This window comes from Manis javanica, chromosome 8, assembly GCF_040802235.1.
Source record: "Manis javanica isolate MJ-LG chromosome 8, MJ_LKY, whole genome shotgun sequence".
NCBI classification, from domain to species: Eukaryota; Metazoa; Chordata; class Mammalia; order Pholidota; family Manidae; genus Manis; species Manis javanica.
Genome location: NC_133163.1, coordinates 51,881,288 through 51,906,324, shown reverse-complemented (window position 1 = coordinate 51,906,324; position 25,037 = coordinate 51,881,288). Strand labels below are relative to the sequence as shown.

The window sequence follows — 25,037 nt, the reverse complement described above, 5'->3', positions numbered from 1 at the left end:
TAATATCTTTCTATATTGACCGATAGTGACTGTGTTAGCTGGGATGAGGATTTAATAATGGGTGTTACTGTTGAATCTGGTGTTTATTAACTATCCTTCCATAAAAAAAAAATAAAAAAATTAATTTCTTATTGGAAGGATTTTTTTCAAATTTGGAGGTATATAAAAGAGTTATGCAAAACATCCTGGACTGGCTATTTCTTCTTACAGGCTTTCATAGGCCCCCTATTTTTCTTTTCATATTATATTGCATAATATTAGCCAGGCAGCCACTGTTGCTCTTCAGCCTGAAGTAAAGTGTCCTGATTGCGTCCTCTGAAGTATGGCATGATGGTTGAATGGTAAGATACACTTGGTTCGACTCTTGACTGTGTTATTATTTAATAACTGCTTCAACTTGGGCAAGTTTTTCAATCAGCGAGTGACTGATTGAAAACTGAGTGACTCAGTTTCTCACTGCTGAAATGGAGGAAAGTAATTATTAACTATCTTACAGCATTGAGATGAATTAATGTGTAAAGTGCTTACAGTAGTACCTAGCATAAATTATGCACTGAGATAAGTGTTTTCTTTTGTCATTATTTTTATTACCAGCCCCACTGCCTGGTCCAGGGCTTGGCACATAATGGGTGCTTAATAAACATTATTTATAATAAACAAATAATAAATAAAACAAATATAATGTAATAAAATATATAAATAAAATAAAATAAATAAAAATACAATAACATAATGTCAGATATTATTAATATATTAATATTATATTATGTATATTACTTATTCAACATAAAATATAATTAGTAAGGCAAATCCATAAGGAGGCAAATGAGTGAGTTACTAGCACAAAAAATGTAGTCACTGTACAATGCAATTATTCTATTTCACTCTGATGCATACAGAAGACATATTTTAAAATCATTTTTGACTATTGGAGGTCCTACACCACATCATATAAAATATATTTAGATACACCCATATACATTTTTAAGAAACATAATCAAACTTTTTTGTGTTAAATAGTTTACAGTACTTATTATTTGTAAGTTGAAATTATTGGTTTTTAATAATCGTTGTTTTCATAGAGCCTTTAAAATGTCTGTGCAAGTAAATGCTATTTTTTTCACAGTGTGCTCAAACTGTCCAACAATCTTGAGTCTATGCATTATAAGCCTCCTCTTCAGCACTTGTGTAGGTATATGGAAATGAAGAAAGATGATTCTTATTGTACTGGATAAGGTATGTAGCTGAGTGTTCAGTATATGTCTACTTCATGTGTTGGTCAAAATTCCCCAACACTATGTAGATAGAAACATGTAAGACTGTGGAGATCATCAGTTCTCCTATTGGCATAAGAAAAATTCATTGCTCTGAAACATTCTATAGGAGCTAGGCATCCATTCATTCTTACACCAACATGTGGTAGACAAATGACTATTTTGAGCTCATTTTTTAAGAAATAAAGAAATCAAAGATGAGGCCTGCAAAGACAAGGGGATAAGAAAAACACTGAATGGATAGCATGTAATTTTTATTTGGGATGTTCATCAAACAAAATTTAAAAAGTGGAAAAAGGTTAAATACATAGAGTAAACAAAGGAAATCTTTCAAATTAAGTAAAAAACCAGATGTTGTTTTAAATATGTTTTATAGTTATTGCCAAAATATGGCTCAAATTACATAAAAATAATTTCTCAACTAAGTTTGCTTATAACATCATACACACACATAGATACAGACACTACTAATTATAAACATGCATGTAATATGGTGCTTGTAAATAACTGTAGTGCCAATCAAAATTTCAGAATGATAATTTTTCCAGCACTTAATGTTGCAAGGCATGGGTCACCAAAGCAGCTGTCAGAGACATGACTCTTCTCATTGAGACCAGTGCACCAACATTCTAGCATCCTTGATGTGCTCTGTGGTAGGAATGTGATAGATAGATAGGTTAGATAGATAGATAGATGATAGATAGATAGATAGATAGATAGATAGATAGATAGATAGATAATTGGATTATTGGTCAGGGAGAGATGTGATAAAGTAGGATAAACAAAGAGAGACAAAGAAAGGGAAGAGGGGAAAAGAAAGAGAGGAAAGGCCAATTTTTGTTGCTGTTTTCCAAAATGCTACATCCTTACTAGACCTTCAATAACTGATATATGGAAAATAAATTTTAGGAAATAACTCTGAGAAGGAGAATTCTTCCCATGGTCCCTTAAGCTCCTTCCCTCTTGGCAAACCAAAAAAATTTTTCTTGGGCTGAGCAACATACTTTGGTGGGTTTGAGACAGAGAGAAGACTGGCCTCTTGATTCCACACCAAATCTTAAATGATTGGCTATTCAAGAGCAGAGAGGACCTGTGTGTCCATTCCTGGTCTGAGGTCACTGGGTGTGACTGGCTGGATAAACAAGGGCACAGTGAGTCTCAAGGGAAAGTTTCCATGCCTCAGGGGAACAGCCCTAGCTCCACAGTGGTGCACTGGGGGAGCAGAGACTGATAGACCTGAATGTGCCAAGACAATAGGAATGTAGGGTGTCTCAGGTGACACATGCTTACCAAAAGATTCAGACCGCACACTCCTCACCTTGGTACAACATAGCACCTAGAATTTAAACAAAATCTGGTGGAACTACACACTGGCTGAGAAAAAAATTTCTGAAAATACAGAAAAATAGGTGGTTGAAGTGGAAATGAAGTTGAATTATAAAATAATACAGAAAGATATTTCTTTCAAACCTGAGTTTGCAGACTGGGATTCATTCTCACTACAAATTTTAGTGAATCAGTTCCTCAGAGACTCTTCTAGATGTGTGAAGCAAAGATTTAGTTAGGAGTTGATTAAGAATATATTCTTTAGGAAGAAAATATTATTTTAGCTGAAATCAATGACTTCTTGGGTGTTTTGGTCTGGTTTTACTGCTACTTAACATAATACTTTGTTGAAGATAAACATGGTTCAAGAAAATGAAAACAGTGCAGTGATAATCATCTTTATATTCTTAGAGACTTTGGTCCTTCATGGATCTCAGACTTTCAATTTTTAAACAGCATCTTAGTTTTCCACTCCTGACTTTATTAAATTGATATGAAAGAATTTACTGTCTAAACCTGCCAGTTGCCTTGAGTTAAAGATATTCTAAGCCATGTCTTTGTGAATGGAAGCAATCTGAGTATTAGAAAGAAACTTGAGTCACAGGGAAATCAGGAGGAAGGAGAAATAAACAAACAAAAAACCAGAAAGCACTCCATAAAAAATCCTCAGCTGGTATGGTATTTGTCTTACTTAGTTTGAACCACTCCAAAAGAAGGTCCTGATAAAAGTAATTAGTTTGAGTGAAGATCCCAGGGAGCTTATTGAAGGAGCATAAGAGTGACAAAAAAGGAAGAAAAACTAATAAAGGATCACTAATGAGTGGGTTATCACTGTGAGAAACCTGGCTCCCTGCTGCTGGGAACCCCGTAAGAGACTATGTAGCACACGCCTCAGAACTCCCCTGCTGAAGAGCAAGAAGGCTGGGTGCAGTGACTGCCAACCCCTGTGCCTCAACAGCTGAGGACTATTCTGTGGGTTCTAACTTCCCAACCTCAGGCTTTGACTGAACCCATTGCTGAGTCCACAGAAAGTCCTCAGGCAGAAGGACACTGATTGTGGAAGTTAAACGAAGCTGTAGCAACCTTCAGAACATATTCAGAGAAGGCAGGGCACTCACAGGATGCTAGGACAGCCTTTCCATGTAAATTCAATGACCAAATAGTTGGTTATGTGGAGAAAATGTGAAAAGAAAGGTGACTAGAGACACCTTTATCTATCAAGATATAGGCACAAAATGAAAAAAGTAAGAGCACATATGAATTAAACAAAGGGGTAAAAATATATACGATTAACTTCTTGCTTCTGTTCCATGGTCTTTTAAACTAGAAAATATAGTTGATAGATAACCAAGCCCAGCTTCTGTGTAGAGAGATGTGATTAAGCTATGCTTACAGATTCAAGGAATTGAAAAATGATTATTTCAAAAGAACTAGTCATTTCACTGAGATACAGGAATTTACTGTATTTTCATGCATTTCATTGAAATCCACGTTCAACATACATTTCATTGAAATACAGGTAGCTCTGAAGATTTCATGGAAAAAAAAGGAGGGACTATATTAGAAGCTGATTTGAAAATGCAAAACAACCTACCCAATTACTTGGGGTTATTATTTAAATATTATCATTATTGCCATATTAATCGATTTGCATGAAGCTCATGATATTGTATTGGGGAATTCTATTTAAAACAGTGCTCCACGATATGGCAATATTTTAAAAGGTATTCACAAGTAACCTCTAAGTAGAGAGAGAACCTTTGCTACATATATGGAACACAAATGCATTTTTCATTATTTTAATATTCACAGGATGGATATTTCTGGAAATGATTGAGAAGCAAGAGTGTGTTCCTCCATGGAAAGTTACGTAAAATTCTCCTAGAAGAGACTTAGTTCATAATTCCACGGATTCCAAACAAGGGGTTCCCTCAGATGGGTTTTGTTTAGTTGGCATAATAACTTTGTTTTTGTTATTATTGATATTTTTTAGGAAGGGGTTTCTTTAGGTATTGCTTGTTCTCCCTAGCACAACACATTCGAAAACATTCACCCATTCATTCATTCTTTATTGAGCACCTACTATGCATTAGGCCCTGTGACAGACATGTGGGATATATCAGTGAATACAATAGACAAAAAATCCTTGTCCTCAGAAGCTTATGACCTATCAGGAAGGTAATTGGCTCTATTCCTGCAACTCCCATTGTTTTAGGTGACTTCATATGTTTATATTACCTGTTTCTTCTCTGAAGTCATGTGCATTTGTGATGTCTGACCAGGATGTTTACACCATCAGATCACAGTGAATAAAGCAATTTGCCAAAATATATTCTTCAATGAAATGAGACTTTACAAAATATAACAAGTGTCATTTACATTTGAATCTAGCCATTGAATGAGATAAATGGAAAAACTGGAAATGGAACTTGTATTCTAAGGTGAGCAAAACACAAAATCAAAAGCTTATGTTGGTCAATAAACTATGCCAGGCGTTGGGTCCCTAACACTTAATGGCCTGGCGTCTTCATAAACACTGGGACAACATGAGGAAGAACTTTAGCACCACCTATATCTGACTCCCTTGTTCAATATCCCTTACTGTACTTGCCAACAGGTGAAATCTTGGCAAATTTTGGTCTTACTCGCGTTTACAAGTAAGTGAGCATTCATCGCCTGTTGCAGGAGAATTCCAGTGGGTCATCACACACAGAGAGAAAATCCAAGCACTTCCAACTAAGGAATTTGTTGACCATGGAATTTTCCTGTTCTTCATAGAAGATACTAAGGTTTTAGGAATAGTGTTAGTTTGCAAAGATGTCCTCTTTGCAAGATCAGCAGACCATCATGCTGCCTAAAATTCTTTTTTTATCCAACTAGTAAACTAGTAGCTGAGTGTTCTACCATGTCCAAACATCATTATTAATGACAGACAAATTCCTAATTTCTTGCTCAAACCAACTGAGTTGCTTCTTCCTTTGTATAAGCAAAACTGCTCATAATACACCCCCTCCCCACCACCACTATTACATTTACCCTACCCTTTCATTGTGAGATATTTAGGAATAAGGCCTCAGTATAAGAAGGGTCCTGATGTTTTTTTACATCTGTAACATTAGCACCCAAAAAAGGGTCTGGAAAAAATTAGGTTATCAGTATCAATGAATAAAATAATGTTTAATTTAAAAATTAGAGAACAGAAACTCCACCTAAGCCCTGACCATCATAACTTAAATAAAATAAAATAAAATAAATGTGAAAGGATGTGATATATGCCTCAAGATTTCACGAGGCATTCAAAGAAAAGTACTAGTTATGAATACTTGCCAATTCTTTCATTTTATAACACCCTAAACTTAACCATGCTTTGTATTACTAACAAGGTGATAAAGAATGTTTTTATCAAAATTTAGTAAACCAGATATATAAAATAAATGTAGCACACTATTTACACTCCTTGGCATTTAATTCTTTGCTCAGTTAAAACACATACACTACTATTAATAAAACATGTGATTTAAGTCAAATTATGTCCCTGAAACCAAAATAAAGGACGCATGACCTTTTTTATAAGAGGGCCGGTATGCGGATAATTCAATGTATATTTTGAAAACATCAGTCAAGATTTAAGGCTCTTCTGTAAGAATGATACAGAGAGGCAGCAAAACAGAAAGGACATCACCTCTAAGACCATCTGGTCTTGACCTTGCAGCTCTATTTCCTGAAACCTCACCAGAGTGACAAAGCAAATGGAACAGTAACTCCGCGCTGGCCCTCACAAGCTGCTGAGATGGAGGCAGCTGGTATTTCTACAGCCAGTGTTATAACACAGAGGAATCCATGCAGAAAGGTACTCTCATATTGATTATTCTCTTATTGGGCTGATAAAGATTAGCTTTTTTCTTTTTGTTATTCATCCTGGGAGACACTGTATTACAGTGTTATATTTTGAATCCATTTATGATTCTGTGACTTCATTCTATAGCAATCATGGCCAAGTTCGTTCATAGCTAAACTTGAAGAATAATGTTGAACAGATTTAACTCTGCAGGTCCTCTGTTAGCCTCTCTAAACATCAAGGGAATTCTGTTAGAAATTATTTAAAAGACTGCCTACACCAAATTTCTATCTCGATCAGGGAAACACTTGGATATATTTTCTCCTAATCTTATGACACATTTTTATTCAGGTTACTCAAATGTCTAAATTGGTTCCAATATACAGCAAAGATAAAAGAAATATAACAGGAGCTTAATTAGCCATGTCACTAATAGCAACAAAATAAGCTTCTGCAGAGGAATCTGTTTTAAGAAAATTCATTAATTCAATGTATGTTTATTAAGTTCCAATTGTGTATCAAGCTCTGTTCTAGGCATTGGAAATAAGAGAAATAAACAAAAATCCTGCCCTCAACGTGTGCCTAATTAGGCACAACAATTAGAGCCCTTAATATGTGCCAAGCACTTTTCAAAAACCTTTGCCTATACTCATTTAACCACGTGAGGTAGATACTATTACTGCCTATTTACTTATTACTAATCTGAGAAACAGTTTAGATAAACTGTCAACAGTCACATGGAGCTGGAGTTCTAATTTAGGCAATCTGGCTTGAGATGGACATTAAGCATTGTGGATAAACTCTAGAGTGAAATAAATAAAATTGATAATTTCCAAGATTTAAGTGAATTCCTGACTATATTTATGCCAGAGGAAGAATTAGTGCCACCTCTCTAACAGAAAGAAGGGATAACATTATTACATTTAATATGATTTTGCCCTCCCCATGTATGCTGTAATACATACCTGGGAAGGGCAAAAATAAATGCGACTTGCTAGTCAGACTTCCAGAAATCTCTACCATTCAGAATAAAATGTAAAAAGGACTGTGAAACACGTCCTTAAATCCTGAAGTGTCTTTGGAAGAGACTCCTGGGCCACTGCTGAGGATGTGTTTACCTTTAACTTCAGCATAACTATAATGGACTCAGTTATTAAATGCTCAGATTTCAGGAGGGAAGGAGAAGAAATTTAAACATGGAAAGGATTGTTGAGACAGGAAAATGGAGAACAGTTACAGTTGACAATCTGCTGCCAATAAAAGAGCAAGAGAAGCAAGTGTACTATGACAGAGACTAGTAAATGTGGTCACAAAGATGAATGAGTGGCCAAGCCTTCATCTATTTCAACTGTCATCCCCCAATGTCAGATTAGGCAGGTATAATTTTAAAAGGCAAGAAAAGATGGAATACATCTATATATTTAGATGTTAGTATTAAATAAATGGAGAGAAACATTTCTGCTTATGTTTCTATAGTTTCCTATTAAATGCTACATTGTGAAGGATAAAAGTGGTCATATATTACTGAATACAGTATTAGACCAAAGGTCAAATAAATCAAAACATGCAAGTCACTCATGCATTCATACTTAACACACTTGAGCTTATAATGATTATTTACTTTGGGTTCTAGAAGTAGTTTTACAGAAGAGAACACAAATATATATTGATTGTTCAGTTGGGTCACAACCCAGACAAGTACGGTGTTATGAGTTCCTTACCATGTGTCAGTAACCAATCCCATAGCTGGGATTTCTGCTCCAGCCTCCAATGGACATGTGTGCATTTAAAAATGTTAGAATGAACAGTCTGATTCTACGAAGTGAGGGTGCCTCAAAAAATTAAGGCCTCTATTAGAAAACCCTAGAAATGTGTAGATTTTGTTTTACAAAAAGCTGAATGTTTTTAGATGTTTTACTTGCAAGTGCAAATATATCAAGTGTTGTTTTTTATTATTATGTTTATATTCATATTCCTTTCCCATGGTTAATGAAATAAGAAGGAAGAAAAAGGAAAAAGAAAAAGTCGACAAAGAATCAGAGTATGATTTATTAAAATCATGTGCTGAAGCAGAGAAATTTAATCCTAAATTTTGTATGTGGTTAGCATCCATTTTACTGGACTGAATTACAAAGCTGTAAGATTGTGGTTTATGCTGGAGAATATGACAGTTTTTAAACTACAGATATTGTAGTAGGTGTCACTACAGTAGCATGTGAAAATACTGTAAATACTAAATGCTGCTTAACACTGTTATTACAGATCTAATTTCAACAAGAGTCAATTCAAGTGTAACTATTAAACTGGCTGCATTTCTTATCCTTGGATTTCAGACATTCAGAGAACATTTAAATATATAATTGTCATGTTCTAGGACAATGCTGCTGCATGATAAGGGGGGTATTTATTTTTTGAGTAAGATAATACTGTAATGTAACATATGTAGAGGAACTAAATACGCTGCATGAAATGGAAGTTGCTTAAAGAAAGACTAAAAGCCAACAAAACCTTTTAACACTCTTTTAATTTGAAAGATAAAACATTGACTGAATCACCTTTGAATTCAATTCCTGCCTAAACCTAAGAAATCCATGTACAAAATGCCTTTCCAATACTTTATTTCTAAAGCTACTGAAAATATAGCTTTCACATTCTAGTTCTGATACTTTCAAAATAGATTTTAGTAAATCCATATTTCCTCTTTTAAATGATTAATAAGAGCTTCTGAAATATCTTTGCAAAAAATGCATACTTACCATTTGTTTTAAAGGTTGAATTATTTTTTGTTTTTCTTCGACTTTTTAATATTGATATTTATTGAACTGCCTATTTAGTTTTTCACTGAACTGAGAATTAAATCCTTATTAGATATTCTCTGTGAATCTGTATACATGTAATACTTTTTTGTACTTATATTCATATTTAACATTTTGCTTAAAGACATAGAACGATGTTCAGATCATTTCATATTCAGTGAATTTTCAGATTCTTTGAAATGTAGTATCATATTTATGTAGAGTCCACAGTGACATTGTTCTGTATGCATATCACATCAGGTTGGTTTTGCTTATCATTCCAAAATGAAAAACCCATAAACATTAAAATTTCATCATATCAAACAAAATTTGAAGTTGAAAGACAATATATAATGAGGCAAGACTTCAGTTATGTATTATTGCTCAAGATGAACAGAATTAGGAAGATACAGTAATAATAGAAGAAGTTAAGTTTCCTCTCCCACTTTGTGTTCCCTCTAAGAGTTTGGAAATATATATTCTAATTTGCAGTTAATATGAGACAACCACTTTGAAGAAATCTCTTATCTACTGTTACCTGTTAAGTTGAACTATATGAAATTGCCTGTGTTTCACCAGTGGAGACCTGCAAACTTGTTTGAGTAGAACAAAGCAAACTGGTGCTGCTGGATTTTGCAGAGACAAGACTACTATTTGCTCTATGTGGCTAAAAATCCTGTCTCTTTCTTAGTTGAGCACAATGCTGCAATGCTAAACCAAAGTGCAAACTGTCACATCTATTTATGCCAGAAATTTTACAACTTTTTTCCCCCATAATTTCCATTCTTATAAATTAGGTTAATAGATATCATTAAAAGATCAAGAGGACAAGGTTACCATCAATAAATTACTATTATAATGCGTCTATCAAAAATCAATACTGTTGACTTTACTACACATTCACTGGATGTGTGATTGAACGATGCAGCCCATAAAATGGTCAAGTATTACAATACAGCAACTAAAGAAGAGTGACTAAAAGGAGCTGACAGAAGGAAATGCCATTCAAAACATAAACCGAAGCAATTGGACATACCTGTTTTCTATGGCCATAGACCAAGTAACAAGTTAAATCAAGAAGACTATGTTGTTATCAGAAAAAAAAAGTGGTTCTTAAAACAGACTGCAGAAAATGGAAAATGAGGGAACAGCTGAAAGTTCTGATGCTTTGGAAATAATTGTTACAACAGCAAACTGAAACTACATGTTGTATCTGGGCTTCAAAAGATTGACGTTAATGCATTTCTGATACTCTGCCTGTCCATTATTTCTGAGCCTACCTATTTTCTTTCTCTTTGAGTCCTTGTAAAAATATACTAGATACCCTACTCCTATTATATGAACTACTTCATGGTCTGTTTTTTTTTTCAAATTTAATAAAAAATGCTCATTAACCAAATGTAGATCTTTTAAATTAGAGTTACTTGTGGATCACAGGATTCTATGATATTAACAGTGACCACAGGGCTACATCTTAGCCCCAGAATAGTGTGTTTAACTCTATGAGCAGTGTGGTTAAGGTCAGAGGACACCTTGAAAACACAGAAATTTTAATGTGATGTTTTGAGAATAATATGTATATTTCATCATATTAGAATATCAAAGCAAAAAGCATATACTTATGGTTCACCTCAGGAAAGCTGTTGGCATACTGCTCATTCATTAAATTGGAGACTATTCTGTTACCGTGCTGTGACGAGATAACAATTTATTCCTATTTTCCTAATAAAAGCATTTTCAAAAGGTTACCTGGTTCTTATTGGTATACTTTATTCTAAGAAATGTAAGCACATACATAGTTTATATTTCATCATTACAAAAGCAAATAAAACATATTACGAAAAGGCTTCATAAAATCCCACAGAACAAGGGATCAAGATGGTGGTGCGGGAGGATCATAAACTCATCTCCTCCCATGGATACACAAAGCTGCAACCACATACAGAGCAATCTTCTTTGAGAATGACTTGAAGACTAGCAGAACAGCTCTTCCTCAGCCAAAGATAAAAAGAAAATGCCACATCAAGGAGAGTAGGAAGGGCAGAGAGGCAGTCTGGTCAGGAGCCACACCCCTGGCACAGCAACCCACAAGCAGGAGGGATCAGAAGGGATATTACAGGTTTTGAGGTCCTCCCTGAGGGGAGTTCCAGCCCCACATCAGGCACGCCTCAACCTGGAAACCTGCACCAGGAAGACAAACCCCCATAACCCCTGCCTTTGACAACCAGAGGGCTATAGGAAATTGAGATTCCACTCTTAAAAGGACCACACACAATCTTCCTTGCTGTGAGATCCAGAACAGAGTCAGCAGTTTAGAACTTACCTTGACCATATGTGAATGGGATTTATTGCTTAATTTAGGGATTTTGCATTGGAGGGGCAGGAATCTGGAGGAATTTTCTCTGGAAATAAGAGTATTGGCAGGCACCATCTTTCTTCTCTCCTTCTGCTTACCTGGCCTGACCATGACAGGTGCCAGTTCTGAAACTCTCCATCTCTCTTGTCAGCACTCTCATCCAGCCCCCAGAATGCCCCTGCAGACCCACCCCAGTCAACTGACCTACCCTTGCAGGTGCCCCTCCTAAGCAGCTCACACCTTGTGATACCTGGCAGGTAGCTTCAGCCAGGATTGGTACCCCTCTAAATTGTTCCTGTGGGTAAAGAGGGGGAAAGGTCCAGCCATGTCCACCAATACACCCAAAAGAGTCACTACTGGGCCTCCAGGCCAGTCACACTTGGGAACAGCCCTGCTCACCAGTGCACCTGCAGCAATAAGAGTCCAGCCACAACAGGCAAGTACACATGGCCCACATGGGGGACATCTCAGAGCACCTTCTCTAGGATCACACTCCTGGGCCTGACAGGATGCCTTCTATACAAGGCCACTCTTTCAAGACCCAGAGACATAGCTGATATACATACTGTACAGGAACACAGAAAGTTAGAGAAAATGAAGAGACAGAGGAATATGTTTCAAAAAAAGTACAAGACAAAACCTAAGAATAAAATGTGTAAAACTAAACTAAATGGAGATAAGTGATCTACCTAATAAAGAGTTCAAAGTAATGGTCATAAAGATACTCATCAAACTTGGGAGATGAATGGATGCAGACAATGAGAACTTCACAAGGAAATAGAAAATATAAACCAACCAGAGCTGAATAATTCAATAAGTAAATGAAAATCATACCAGAAATAATCAACTGAAGATTAGTGGATGCATAAGAATGGATCAGTGATCTGGAAGACAGGGTAGTAGAATTCATCTCAGCTGAAGAGCAAAAAGCAAAAGGGAATTGGAGGGGCAGAGAAAAAGATGGTGGAATAGGAAGGCAAGGTAGAAATCCCCTCACAAAACACAGCACATAAAAGAAGAAAATACAGCAAATACAACTAAACCTGAAAATGACCTGAAGACAGCAGAACTGATTACCTACATCTAGGGAAGAAGAGAAGACCATACAGAAAAGGGTAAATGCCAGAGCCATGATCCAGCAGAACCCAAGCCCTAGCCCCACCCTAGCCTACAGGCGGGAGAAAGAGGAATGGAACAGGGAGGGGATAGGAGCCCAGGACTGCTAAATGCACACACATATATAGCCAATTAATATACGATAAAGGAGCCATGGCTCTGCACTGGGGAAATGAAAGCATCTTTAAAAACTGGTGATGGCAAAACTGGACAGCTACATGTAAGAGAACAAAACTGGATTACTGTCTAACTCCATACAAAAAAGTAAACTCATAATGGATCAAAGACCTGAATGTAAGTCATGAAACCATAAAACTCATAGAAGAAAACATAGGCAAAAATCTCTTGAATATGAACATGAGCAACTTTTTCCTCAACACACCTCCTCAGGTAAGGGAAACCAAAGAAAAAATGAACAAATGGGACTATATAAAACTAAAAAGTTTCTGTACAGTAAAGAACACCATAATCAGAATGAAATGGCAACCCATAGTATGGGAGAATATATTCATAAATGACATACCTGATAAGGGATTAATATTCAAAATATATAAAGAGCTCACATGCCTCAACACCCAAAAAACAAACAACCCAATTAAAAATTGGGCAAAGGATCTGAACAGACACTTCTCCAAAGAAGAAATTCAGATGGCCAATAGGCACATGAAAAGATGCTCCACATCACTAATCATCAGGGAAAAACAAATTAAAACCACAATGAGATATCACCTCATACCACTTAGGATGACCAACATCCAAAAGATAAGGAACAACAAATGCTGGCAGGGATGCGGAGAAAGGGGAACCCTCCTACACTGCTGGTGGGAATGTAAATTAGTTCAACCACTGTGGAAAGCAATATGGGGGTTCCTCAAAAAACAAAAAATAGAAACATCATTTGATCCAGTCATTCCACTCCTAGGAATTTACCCTAAGAAAACAAGATCCCTGATTCAAAAAGAGATACAAATCCCTATGTTTATTGCAGCACTATTTACAATAGCCAAGACATGGAAGCAACCAAGTGTCCATCAGTAGATGAATGGATAAAGAAGATATGGTACATACACATAATGGAATATTATTTAGTCATAAGAAGAAATCCAGTCCTACAATTTTCAACAATATGGATGGAGCTAGAGGGTATTATGCTCACTGAAGTAAGCCAGGTAGGGAAAGACAAGTACCAAACAATTTCACTCATTTGTGGAGTGTAAGAACAAAGCAAAACTGAAAGAACAAAAGAGCAGCAGACTCACAGACTCTAAGAAGGGACTAGTGGTTACCAAGGGGGAGGTAGAAGGGGATTAAAGGGCATTATAATTAGCACACATAATATAGGTAGGTCACAGGGAAGGCAGTATAGCATGGAGAAGACAAGTAACAAGTCTATAGCATCTTACTAAGCTGATGGACAGTGATTGCAATGGGATGGGGGGACTTGATAATATGGGTGAATGTTGAAACCACAGAGTTACACATGTGAAACCTTCAAAAGATTGTATATCAATGATACCTTGATAAAAAAATGAAGGCATGGCAAATTATATTCTATGCAAAAGGAAACAAACACAAAAAAAGCTGGGGTAGTAACACTTAAACAGACAAATAGACTTTAAAAGAAAATCTGTAACAAGAAACAAAAATAGGCATTACATAACAATAAAGGGATCAATCCAATAAGAGGATATAACAATTGTAAATATCTATGCCATAATAGACATAAAGAGAAAATTCACAATAATACAATAATAGCAGGAGACTTATAACACTCAGCTTACTTCAATGGATGAGAGCATCCAGACAGAATATCAGTAATGAAAGTGTGGAATGGAATGAAATATTAGACCAGATGATCTTAAAAGATACATGCAGAACTTCCACCCCCAAACAGCAGAATACACTGTTTTTTCCAGTGTACATGGGATATTCTCCAGGAGATATCACATGTTAGGCCACAAAACAAGTCTCAATAAATTTAAAACTGAAATCATAGCAAGTCTTTCTTGACCACAACAGCAAGAAAGTAGAACCCAATTACAAAAAAAAAAGAAGGAAAAGTCACAAACACATGGAGGCTAAAATACATTCCACAAAACAACCAATGGACAAAGAGGAAATTTTTAAAAAAATACCTGGAGACAAATAAAAGTGAAAACACAACATTCCAAAATATACGGGAGGCAGCAAAAACATTTTTAAGTAGGAAGTTTATAGTGGTAGAAGTATACCTCAAAAAGAAGGGAAATCTCAAATAATCTAACCTTACATCTAAAGGAACTAGAAAAAGAAGACCAAGCAAAGCCTAAGTTAGTAGAAGGAAGAAGTAATAAAGATCAGAATATTAATAAATGAAATAGAAACTGCAAAAAAATAAATAAAAATCATTGAAACTAATAGCTGGTTCTTTAGAACAATAAAACTGACACACCTTTGGCCAGACACAACTAGAAAACTAGAGAACACAAATACATAAAATTGAAAATGAAACAGGAGAAGTTAACCAGCATAACAGAAATACAAAGCATTATGAGAGACTACTATGAACAATTACATGCCCATCATTTGGAAAACTTACAATAAATGGGAAAATTACTAAAGGCAAATAATTTTCCAAGACTGAATCAGGAAGAAATAGAGAATAAACATCTGTTATTAGTAATGAAATTGAATCAGTAATAAAAAAATCTCCCAAAAAACAAAATTCCAGGAGCAGATGGCCTCAAAAGTGAATTTTACCACACATTTAAAAAAAAAGAGTGAATACCTATCCTTCTCCAAACTATTCCAAAAATCTGAAGAGGAACAAACACTTCAAAATTCATTCAATGAGGCCAAAATTACCCTGATACCAAAACAAGACAAAGACACCAAAAAAAAGAAAATTACAGGCCAATATCCTCCAGTATTTTTTGGTTCTCTCTCTTCAGGCAAGGACAACAAAAGCTGTAATAAACAACTAAAAAGTTCTTGCATAGTGATGTAAACCATCAATAAAATGAAAAGGCAACCTACTGAATGGAGAAGATTTGCAAATCTTACATTCAAAATGAAGATAATATCCAAAATATATAAAGAATTCTTACAACTCAACCCCCCAAAAATGAATAATCCTATTAAAAATGGGCAGAGGACCTGAACAGACATTTCTCCAAAGAAGACATACATATTGCCAACAGACACATGGGAAGATGGTCAATGTCACTAATCATCACAGGCACGCAAATCAAACTCACAATGAGATATCACTTCACACCAGTCAGAATGGCTATAATCAAAAAGAAAATAAACAAGTGTTAGTGGTAAAGCAGAGAAAAAGGAGCCCTCATCCACTGTTGGTGGGAATGTAAAAGGTGCAGCCACGATGGAAAACTATATCGAGGTTCCTCAAAAAATTAAAAATAGAAATATTTTATTATCTAGTAATTTCACTTCTAGATACTTAAAGAAAATGAAACCTTAATTTGAAAAGATATGTACCTGTATGTTCACTGCAACATTACTTTGAATAGTCAAGATATGAAAGCAACCTGTGTCTACAGAAAGATGAATAAAGAACATGTGGTATATATATACAATAGAATATTACTCAATCATCAAAAGGAATGAAACCTACTATTTGTATTAACATGGATGCACTTCGAGGGTATTATGCTAAGTGGAGTTAATCAGGCAGAGAAAAACAACTATTGTATTATTTCACTTTTATGTGGACTCTAAATGCAAAACAAACAAATGAAACAAAGCAGAAGACTAATAAATACAGAGACCAAATGTAGTTACCTGAGGGGAGAGACTTGAGGGATGGACAAAATAGGTGAAAGGGATTAAGAGGTACTAAGTTCCAGTTATAAAATAAATAAGTCACAAGGAAGTAAGGTACAGCATAGGGAATATGGCCAATAACATTTTAGTAACATTGTATGGTAACAGCTGATAACTAGACTTCTCTTGGTGATCATTTTTTAATGTACATAAATGTCAAATTACTATGTTGGATACCTGAAACTCTTAAAACACTATATATCAACTATACTTCAATAAATTTTTAAAAAACTCCAGCAATATACATATTCACTAATGTACATATTAGTATAATTTATAGTTAATGAGTACAAAATAGTTGATATTCACTTATTTCTCCAACTATTGAGAGAAAACATTGAAATTTAGTTGTGAGTTAACATTTCTGCTAAACAGTACAGATTCTATCATTGATATTTTCATCTATATAACAAAGAAAAAATGAAAAACAAAGGACTAAGTGAGATTTTGGAAATCCTCATCACTTTCTTCACAAAGGTTATTTTTTAATATATATAACCACCACCACCACCATAAAAGTAGGAGCCTATCATTTGGCAGGCATTTAAAATATAATCTCATTTAATCTCCACACTATGTATAATGAGCTAAAGTTCTTTGGGAAAACTGGTACTTTTAAGTGCCTTAGATCTTGAGGGAGTACAGTGGCCAAGGAAGCATCCTTTCTTGAGTAAAATTAGATCCTCCTGGCCAGTGAGTTTTTGAGTAACAAATATTAAGAAGACACTATTTGCAAAGATTCCCTCAAATAGTTCATTAGGTCTAGAGATTATTTATTGGGTATACTTTTTATTAAATAGTAATGTAAGCCCCATATACAAAAGGACAACAGCACAATGAGGTATTAATATTCTCAAATTCTGTTAAACCTAAACCTTGCTTGTTTGGGGCTTAAGAGTAGCTCTGTATGTATAGACTGCATCCACTTCTTTGTAGCCACCTCATTTATTCTAAGATTTTTTTGTTGTTATTATTTTGCTAAATAAAAATGAAATCTTTGAGTGACTGTTGTCTTCCCATTGATCTGAAATCTACCTCAGAGCAATTGATCAACATGACTTAGCAGAAAAGCAAGTTCAAAAGAGTTGAAAGAACAGGTCACACCACTGTACACTGGGGAGAGCCAGGATCCACACACTTTTTCTTACTGATGCTTCTGTATGTAGAGTTGCTTAAAGCTGTATATACATAAGCATTAACAACTGACATTCAGACTAGTATTCTATATGGAGGTAGGCTGCATGGTGGATTAGACCATTGGGTGACCAAGTGTATTAGTTTGCCTAGAATTATAGGACTTCCCAGGGTGTGGGACTATAACTGAGTCCAGGACAGACTGGGATGGTTGGTGATCTTAAAGATGACCCCTTGATATAACCTATCCTATGATTGGGGTAAATAAGCAATGGGAATTAGCTATAAGCATTTATGGATAGTACTGTACCTGTACCTTCATCATGAGAACTAGTATCCTATAAAATCAAATTCATCAGTGAATGATCTTGGAAATACCCTATACCACAAGTTATGAATGACAATTACAAAACCCATGAAAGAAGTCTAAATGCATTTCTAATTGAATTATTATCTATAATACCATAATCCTCAGCTGTTAGCACAATTCTAGTATTGTTACTAGAACAATAGAACCTTGAAAAATACTAAGGCATTGTCTATAAATCTATAATCCACAAGCAATTAAAAATTAAAAATTTATTATTATCAGTGATATAGAAAATGCTCTTACTTTAGGTAAGTATATCCTTACTTAGCCTGCTGAAACAAATATAATAAAACTCATGGTTTGGACTTTTGTATTCTTATGAATAAAAAACTACTCAATCACAATTATGGTCTAACAACATGTGAAGAATAACAACTAGTTAAAGTTGGAGAAATCTAATTATTCTAGATGTTCATTAAAATATAAACTATATGATATGCTGCACAGAATTTGTGTTTGGATATCATTTCAATAACTTGCATCCTTTTCAATAAATATGATAGCATTGCCTTTCATTTTATTATCAGTGTTTTTTCTTTTTCTGTGTTTAGCCACCTATTGTGCCTAGGTTACAATGTCTTCTGGGAGAGTTAATAGTTTATGAGGTGCTATATAAGAACTCTATCCAAGAATTACCTTGGATACAACAAACCTGAAAATATTCATTATATTTTCAACAAAATGCACAGGTGTAGGGAGATCTCAGCAACATGGTAACATTCTGTTACTACGGTAATAGGATTTTGGAAAATCTGGGCCACCTTGCTGTTCTTTCTGGCAACAGTCTCAGGAAGACCAAAGTTGAAACCTATAATGACCATTGCTTCTGTCCCCAGGTTCCCGCATAGTCATCACATACATTTTCACATTTCTGAAGCTACATTATTGAGAATAGGGCATATACAAATTGATGACCTTAGGAAATTACAGAGCACCCAGACGAAGAATCTATTTCATACCAACAAAATATACAACTTTCATCTGTTTTCTTATATACCATATTTTATATTTCTATTAAGCATTTATGATAATAATAGAAATGTACCAGAATGTGTATTCATTTCCACAGATTTTTCTGGGAAATATTAACATTTAATTTACCCACTGAAAAAAGTAGCTCATAAAATGGTTCTGAACTTATTTCAAGGTTAGTCATCAATGGTTTAAGCTATACACCATATCCTAGAAAAAAGTCTACGATCCTTATAAGCTCACCATGATTGTTGAGGTGCCAATTTTATTTCTTCTTTCTATTATCTAAGTTAACAATCCAGTTATAACTATTATCTATTGTATTTACTTGTGCCAAATAGTTTTTAAAGTTTTTCATTTAATAGCATTTATAGCCTACAAAAACAAATGATGTGGATCTTTATGTTATCTTCATTTAGGGAGGAGAAAAATAAGTTTAGAGAAGCTAAGTAACATCTTCGAGTTTGAAAACTAAATTTTTGAATTTCATGACTCATGCAAAAGTTACAGGAAACATTTCATTAGTGTGGTGTATCAACCATATTCTAATATCATATTTTCTGTTCACCCAAATATCCATATGGCTAAGGGGAATTCACAAGGTTTGTACCCAGTTATGCAGCAAAATGTCTACTGTCTCTACCTTTGCACTTAAACTGGCTCTGGTGAGGGGCATACCATTTCACTGGAGGAAGTGCTTACACATTTTTCTTTCATACCCACGCTATTTCTATAAAATTCCTACAACTGAAGTATTATTTTATTTCTCATAATACTTAGATAAGTTAGTTAAATTTCTCTAAACATAGGAGAGAACTACCATAAATAGATCACAGCGCAGAACAACTTTATACTGAGATTCACAGCAATTGCTGGGCATGTATATTACAATGTCCTGATGGGTTATATAAGACAATAAGAATAGATATCTAACATAGAGAACAGAGATGCTTCCTAATCTGTATATCTTTTTCCATGGTAATTTATTGGGACAGATAAAAGGGGGACAAAAAAAAAAAAGAAGAGAAAGAAGAAGGAAGGAAGAAAGAGAAGGCGGGATGGGTTTCCCATATTTATAAAGCCAGTAATACTTTTTCAGTGACTTCGTTCCTAGTGTGATACACATTTGAGGAAGAAATCTTAATTAGATAATCTTTATAAATGCTAAATTTGAGCAGACTGAATCAAAGGACCCATATAATTAAGCGAAATTAGCCCCACCTGTCCCATTTCTGTACAGAATTCATCATAACCTCTCAAGGAGGTATAAAATATGTATTTCGTCCTAATATAAGTAACCTACTTAGTTCTTATTTGCCTTTCAAATCTTGAGACATCAACATATGTAAGTGCTTGAAATATATTAAAACTAATTAAATTTGTTTTATCATGATTTCTATGTGCTCTCATGTTAGAATTACAGATAATCTAAGAAATTTGAAATAGTTGATATTCAAAATTACCATAACTATGGTCATTTCAAAGTATAACTATTTTATTATTATTCTAAATATATACCTTATAATAGGTCTGTTTCAATAAACTATGAAAAATACAGCTACATTACTAATTTACCAATCGATAGCTAATATTCTTTTTCTTCCAAATGGGAGTAGGAAAGCAACCAAAACCAATTTTGGACTTTGCTACAAACATTATGTCAATTGGTCAGGGAGTATGCATGACAATAAATGAACATATTACTCAGTGTTTTATAAAATACTATGAATTTTCATGATAAGGTATAAGGCATCTAGGTAAGTATGATAAGCAATGACCTTTCTCGGACAGAGTTTTCATAGACTACCAAGTAAGTAATCAACAGGGGCCAACAAATGCCCAGACACTCCAAGGCAGATAGATAATTACAAGCTCTATTATGATACCAATTCATGGTAGGAAAGTTAGAAAACAAGTTATTGGTGAATCTACAGATGATACTAAATTTAAAATGATACCTAGACATTTCTGGGTTTCAGAAAAAAATTTTCATTTACAAAGTTCCTATTCACAAAATGGTCTTGGAAATTAGTCTGATAACAAAGACATTTGTTTTCCAAAGCAATTATTTACACTTGTTTAAATTGTATACATGGCCAGGTCATTCTCAGGAAGTCTAACTCAGCAGGGATGGGATGGGCTCAGAAAACTGTACTCCATGATACAATTTTTCTGCTGCAAAAACTTTTGCAAATCTTATCTACAGCAGACAATATTTTCATCTTCATATGCTTGCCATTTGAGCATGGTACAAATCAGGTCCATTGGCTCATTGCAATTAAAAAGCTTATTTGACTAAAGAGATGTTAAAATAAAATTTCATCTGTACCAAAAATTTATTTATTATTAGTCAGTTATTTGATCTCCTTTATAAAAATTATTTCCAAAGCTATACTTTCATAACTATATTAACAGATATTAATCAAATTAGAATATTAATAATAGAATATTCTCCCCCTCAATGAGTTACACATATTCCTTGACATTTTGCAAATCAAGAATTAATACAGGACCTTTATGTCATTTAGAGATTTAAATGAGTGAAAACATAAAGAGCACCTGCATTTCACATTGATTATAGCATTGGTGACTCACGATCTTGTTCCAATGTTAGAAAAGCAGTGAACTAGCCTGTATGCACTTGTCAGTTTATAGACCTGTTTGTACGAAGATGCCAAATGTTTAATTTATTCCTGGTGTAATTTGAGAGCTCCTCAATGATTTTACCTATTTGAAATGCACAAACTCTTCCAACTTTGAACACAAGATGGGTAAAGTGCTGAAGCAAACCTGGTTTGAATATGTAAAGCACAAGGCACATGATATGCCTGATTACAGTTATTGAAGAGTCAAACAAGCTACTAGTTTACATTTTTCATCCAAATTATGTACGATAACTCTAATGCTCATTTTGTAGTGAACATCAATCTAGAATTTTCATGAGGTAATTTATAAAAGAGAATAATAGGTTATTTTCTTAGTTCAGTCTAGATATACAATATTTAGCCTGAAAAAATATAAAAATGGAACAGAAAGCTGTGGAATTCAACAAAATACCTGTATTGTAGTGCTCTTGCAATCTCAAATGGGCTGTTAGGCAAGTCTGTTTTCTGAGCTGGTAATTGTTAAAAATCATATCAGAAATAAAGTCATCTGGCTGTTCAAAACAACGTCAGGAACTGGAAAGTCTATCACCTCTCATGCTAATCTTTTCCTTTCGGTTTTATGGCAAGCAGTCCTTAATTATTCCTAATAAAAGTCTCTGGCTGAGATTTAAGTTCATTTTTTCCAGTTCCACAAAAATTTCAAGTAATTAATCAGTCTCCTATTTAAAATAACTCTTCAAACATTGGGATCAATTTTGTCCCCACTTCTTTGTAGCTGTAGACACTGGGAAATCATAAGACCGTACATTTCTGAACAAAAAAAATATTAAATGTAATTTTATTGTACCTCTGAGTCTTTAAAGAAGTTTTGTTTATGTTGATATTATTGATTCTCAAAAAAACCAGTATACGGATATTTTCATTACTGTAGGCCAGTCTGTTATGGATCAGATGTAATTTAAAAATCCTCTACCTGCTTACATCCTAGTAGTTATAAAGATAACAAATAACTTTAAAAATAAGTGCAAGAACATAACATAAATAATAATATATCTACTATTTCACTCCTCACATCATTACAATAGGACCTACTTTACCCATCCCATAGGAAGAACCTGCATTTTATTTTTAATTTGTTTCTCTGGGTCATATTATTTTGAAAAAAAAATTAAACTAAGAAAACAAAATCATTTATAATAATTCACAAAATAATTAATACTAAGAACAACATAATTATTCTGTCTCACCTGAGGGTTTCAGCCCTGGGCAAGTTCACTCTGGATTCAGTGAGACCGAAAAATGGTAACAGAACATTTTGGGGGTAAATGATTTTACACCAAGCTTTTTTCTCGTGATGGCAGGTGGAGTGCTAGAATCATGTCCACCTCCAGGGCAGTCTGCATGCAGCAAGTCAGGCTCTGCCTCCTGGCTTCTCAGCTACAGCAGCCCCAGAGCACTGGGCAGAGCTCTTTCATATAGAGTCAATAATAGCTCACTGCCAACACGTGTGCAAGCCTGCACCTGAGAGCACTGCACGTGTGCAGTGGGAAAGCGGAGCAGGGTCAGAATCCTGGCCATGCATGGAACTTCCAATTTCCCTACACAGACACAGTTCTCATATGTTACTCTCTGATTTTTATTTCTCAATATCCTACTTCTTTTTCAAGTGAAATAAGATTATTAACTTTTGTAAGTTTTAGGTCAACTAAGATTTTATACGGATTTCTATTTTTTTCTGAAACATAGTTTCCATCAAGTCTTTCTCATCCTTTCTGATAATATTTACTTTTGTCTCCCACATTCTTCTTTAACTTTCCTCTAATGACTGATCTGGTACTTAGTAGGGCACTTCTCTACTTTGAGGCAATTAACATCTTAGCTAATTTCTCTATGCCTACCATTGCTGACACATAACAGGACCCCAGTAAGTTTCTGATGAATAAATGAAGTAAAGAAATGACCTTTCAAAATTTCAACATCTCAGTGGAGCACACATTTTTTTCATCTTCCAATCTTTATTGGTTTAATCTTTTCATCAAGTGAACTGGATAGATTTTTGACTAGCTCTTTATTGGAAAAGTTAATAAAGTCTGTTCCACATATTTTATCAACTCATTAATTCTTTCATGAGTTTCTAAGAAAATTGAAGCAAAGAGGAGTGAAGTGACTTGTTCAACAAGACCCAACAGCCAAGAAGTGGAAGAACCTAAACACAGGCACACAAAGCCCAGAATTTTCAAGGTATTTGTTAATGGGAAAAGTACTTTTAAAACTCTTTATTTTAACATAGTTATTTAAAAATAAAAATGTATATTACTAGCCACTGAAAGTTCTGCAAAACCAGTTCAAGTTCTAATTTATTAAGATGATTCTTTATACACCATCATACCAAAGATAGTTAATTCAAATGCTCTTTCTTTGCTTTTTCATGTAGCAATTTCTTCTTAATATCTTTGCAGTTTTTCTGAGGACTGTATTACTAAACACAGGCTAACTTGAATTGCAATCTTCTTTTGACATTTTCTATAAAAATACATTCCTAAAAGCACCTACCTGAACTTACCAGTTAGCTTTCTTAATTGAAACAGAGTAAAAGACAGGTTCTTTTACTTAGCTTTGAGATCACAAAGCACTTTCAGCAATTTGGATCATAAATTTTTATATGCAGAATCTAATATTTCTCAAATTTCTTTTTGAGCAAGGATATAGGCCTGCTTATGACATTTATGAATTTAACATTTTAAGGAATTATAATTTTTCATGTATATAAATAAACTGATTACAAGGGAGCATATTACAATCACAGTTTGCACTCTCCATTTACCAAAAGCTTTTCAGATATCACAGATTTTTCTGGGAAAAAAGATGCATTGTTCCTAAATACATTATAGAAATCATTTGGTCTGTAAGAAAGTTAGAGTCTTTTTAAACATTAGTTGTGAAAACAGACATAAAACATTCAGAGGTAGTTCCATACCTGTTTTATTGGAAAGTCTAAATGACACCATCTTATCAGGAATATTACATACATTCCTCACTGAAGCGATGCAGCTATAATTAGCATAGTCCTGAGGTCGAAGATTCTTTAGTTTTAAGATCTTTGTTTCACCCTGAAAATGTAGAAAAGGTCATTAGAAAAAGCCAATGGTGACCAATATGAATTAATGAAAAAACATGGCATTATATTGTATTATATCATATTATTACCAAAATATGGCAGACTGTCTTATTTTAAGGAAAATGCCCCAAATTAAAAACAGAACAAAACAAAAGAACATTTCTTTTAAAAATAATGCTGTGGTGTACCAGGAGATAAAAACTAACAGACTACAAAGAAAATTAATAACATTTTCTTTGCAAACTAGCTTCCTAGGGAGAAAAATCTACTTCTGGTGGTAGTTATGCAAATTATTATGCAAAGATCA

At 34.4% G+C, this 25,037-nt stretch overlaps 1 protein-coding gene across 1 annotated transcript in view; it reads right to left on the bottom strand.

Annotated features, from left to right (window-relative positions):
* Window positions 1–25,037, bottom strand: part of MDGA2 (MAM domain containing glycosylphosphatidylinositol anchor 2) — an 862,553-nt gene that overhangs the window by 290,769 nt on the left and 546,747 nt on the right. Inside the window, exon 5 of the mRNA XM_037016589.2 lies at window positions 24,590–24,722. Coding sequence (XP_036872484.2) covers window positions 24,590–24,722 — 133 coding nt within the window. The remainder of the gene's footprint in view (window positions 1–24,589; window positions 24,723–25,037) is intronic.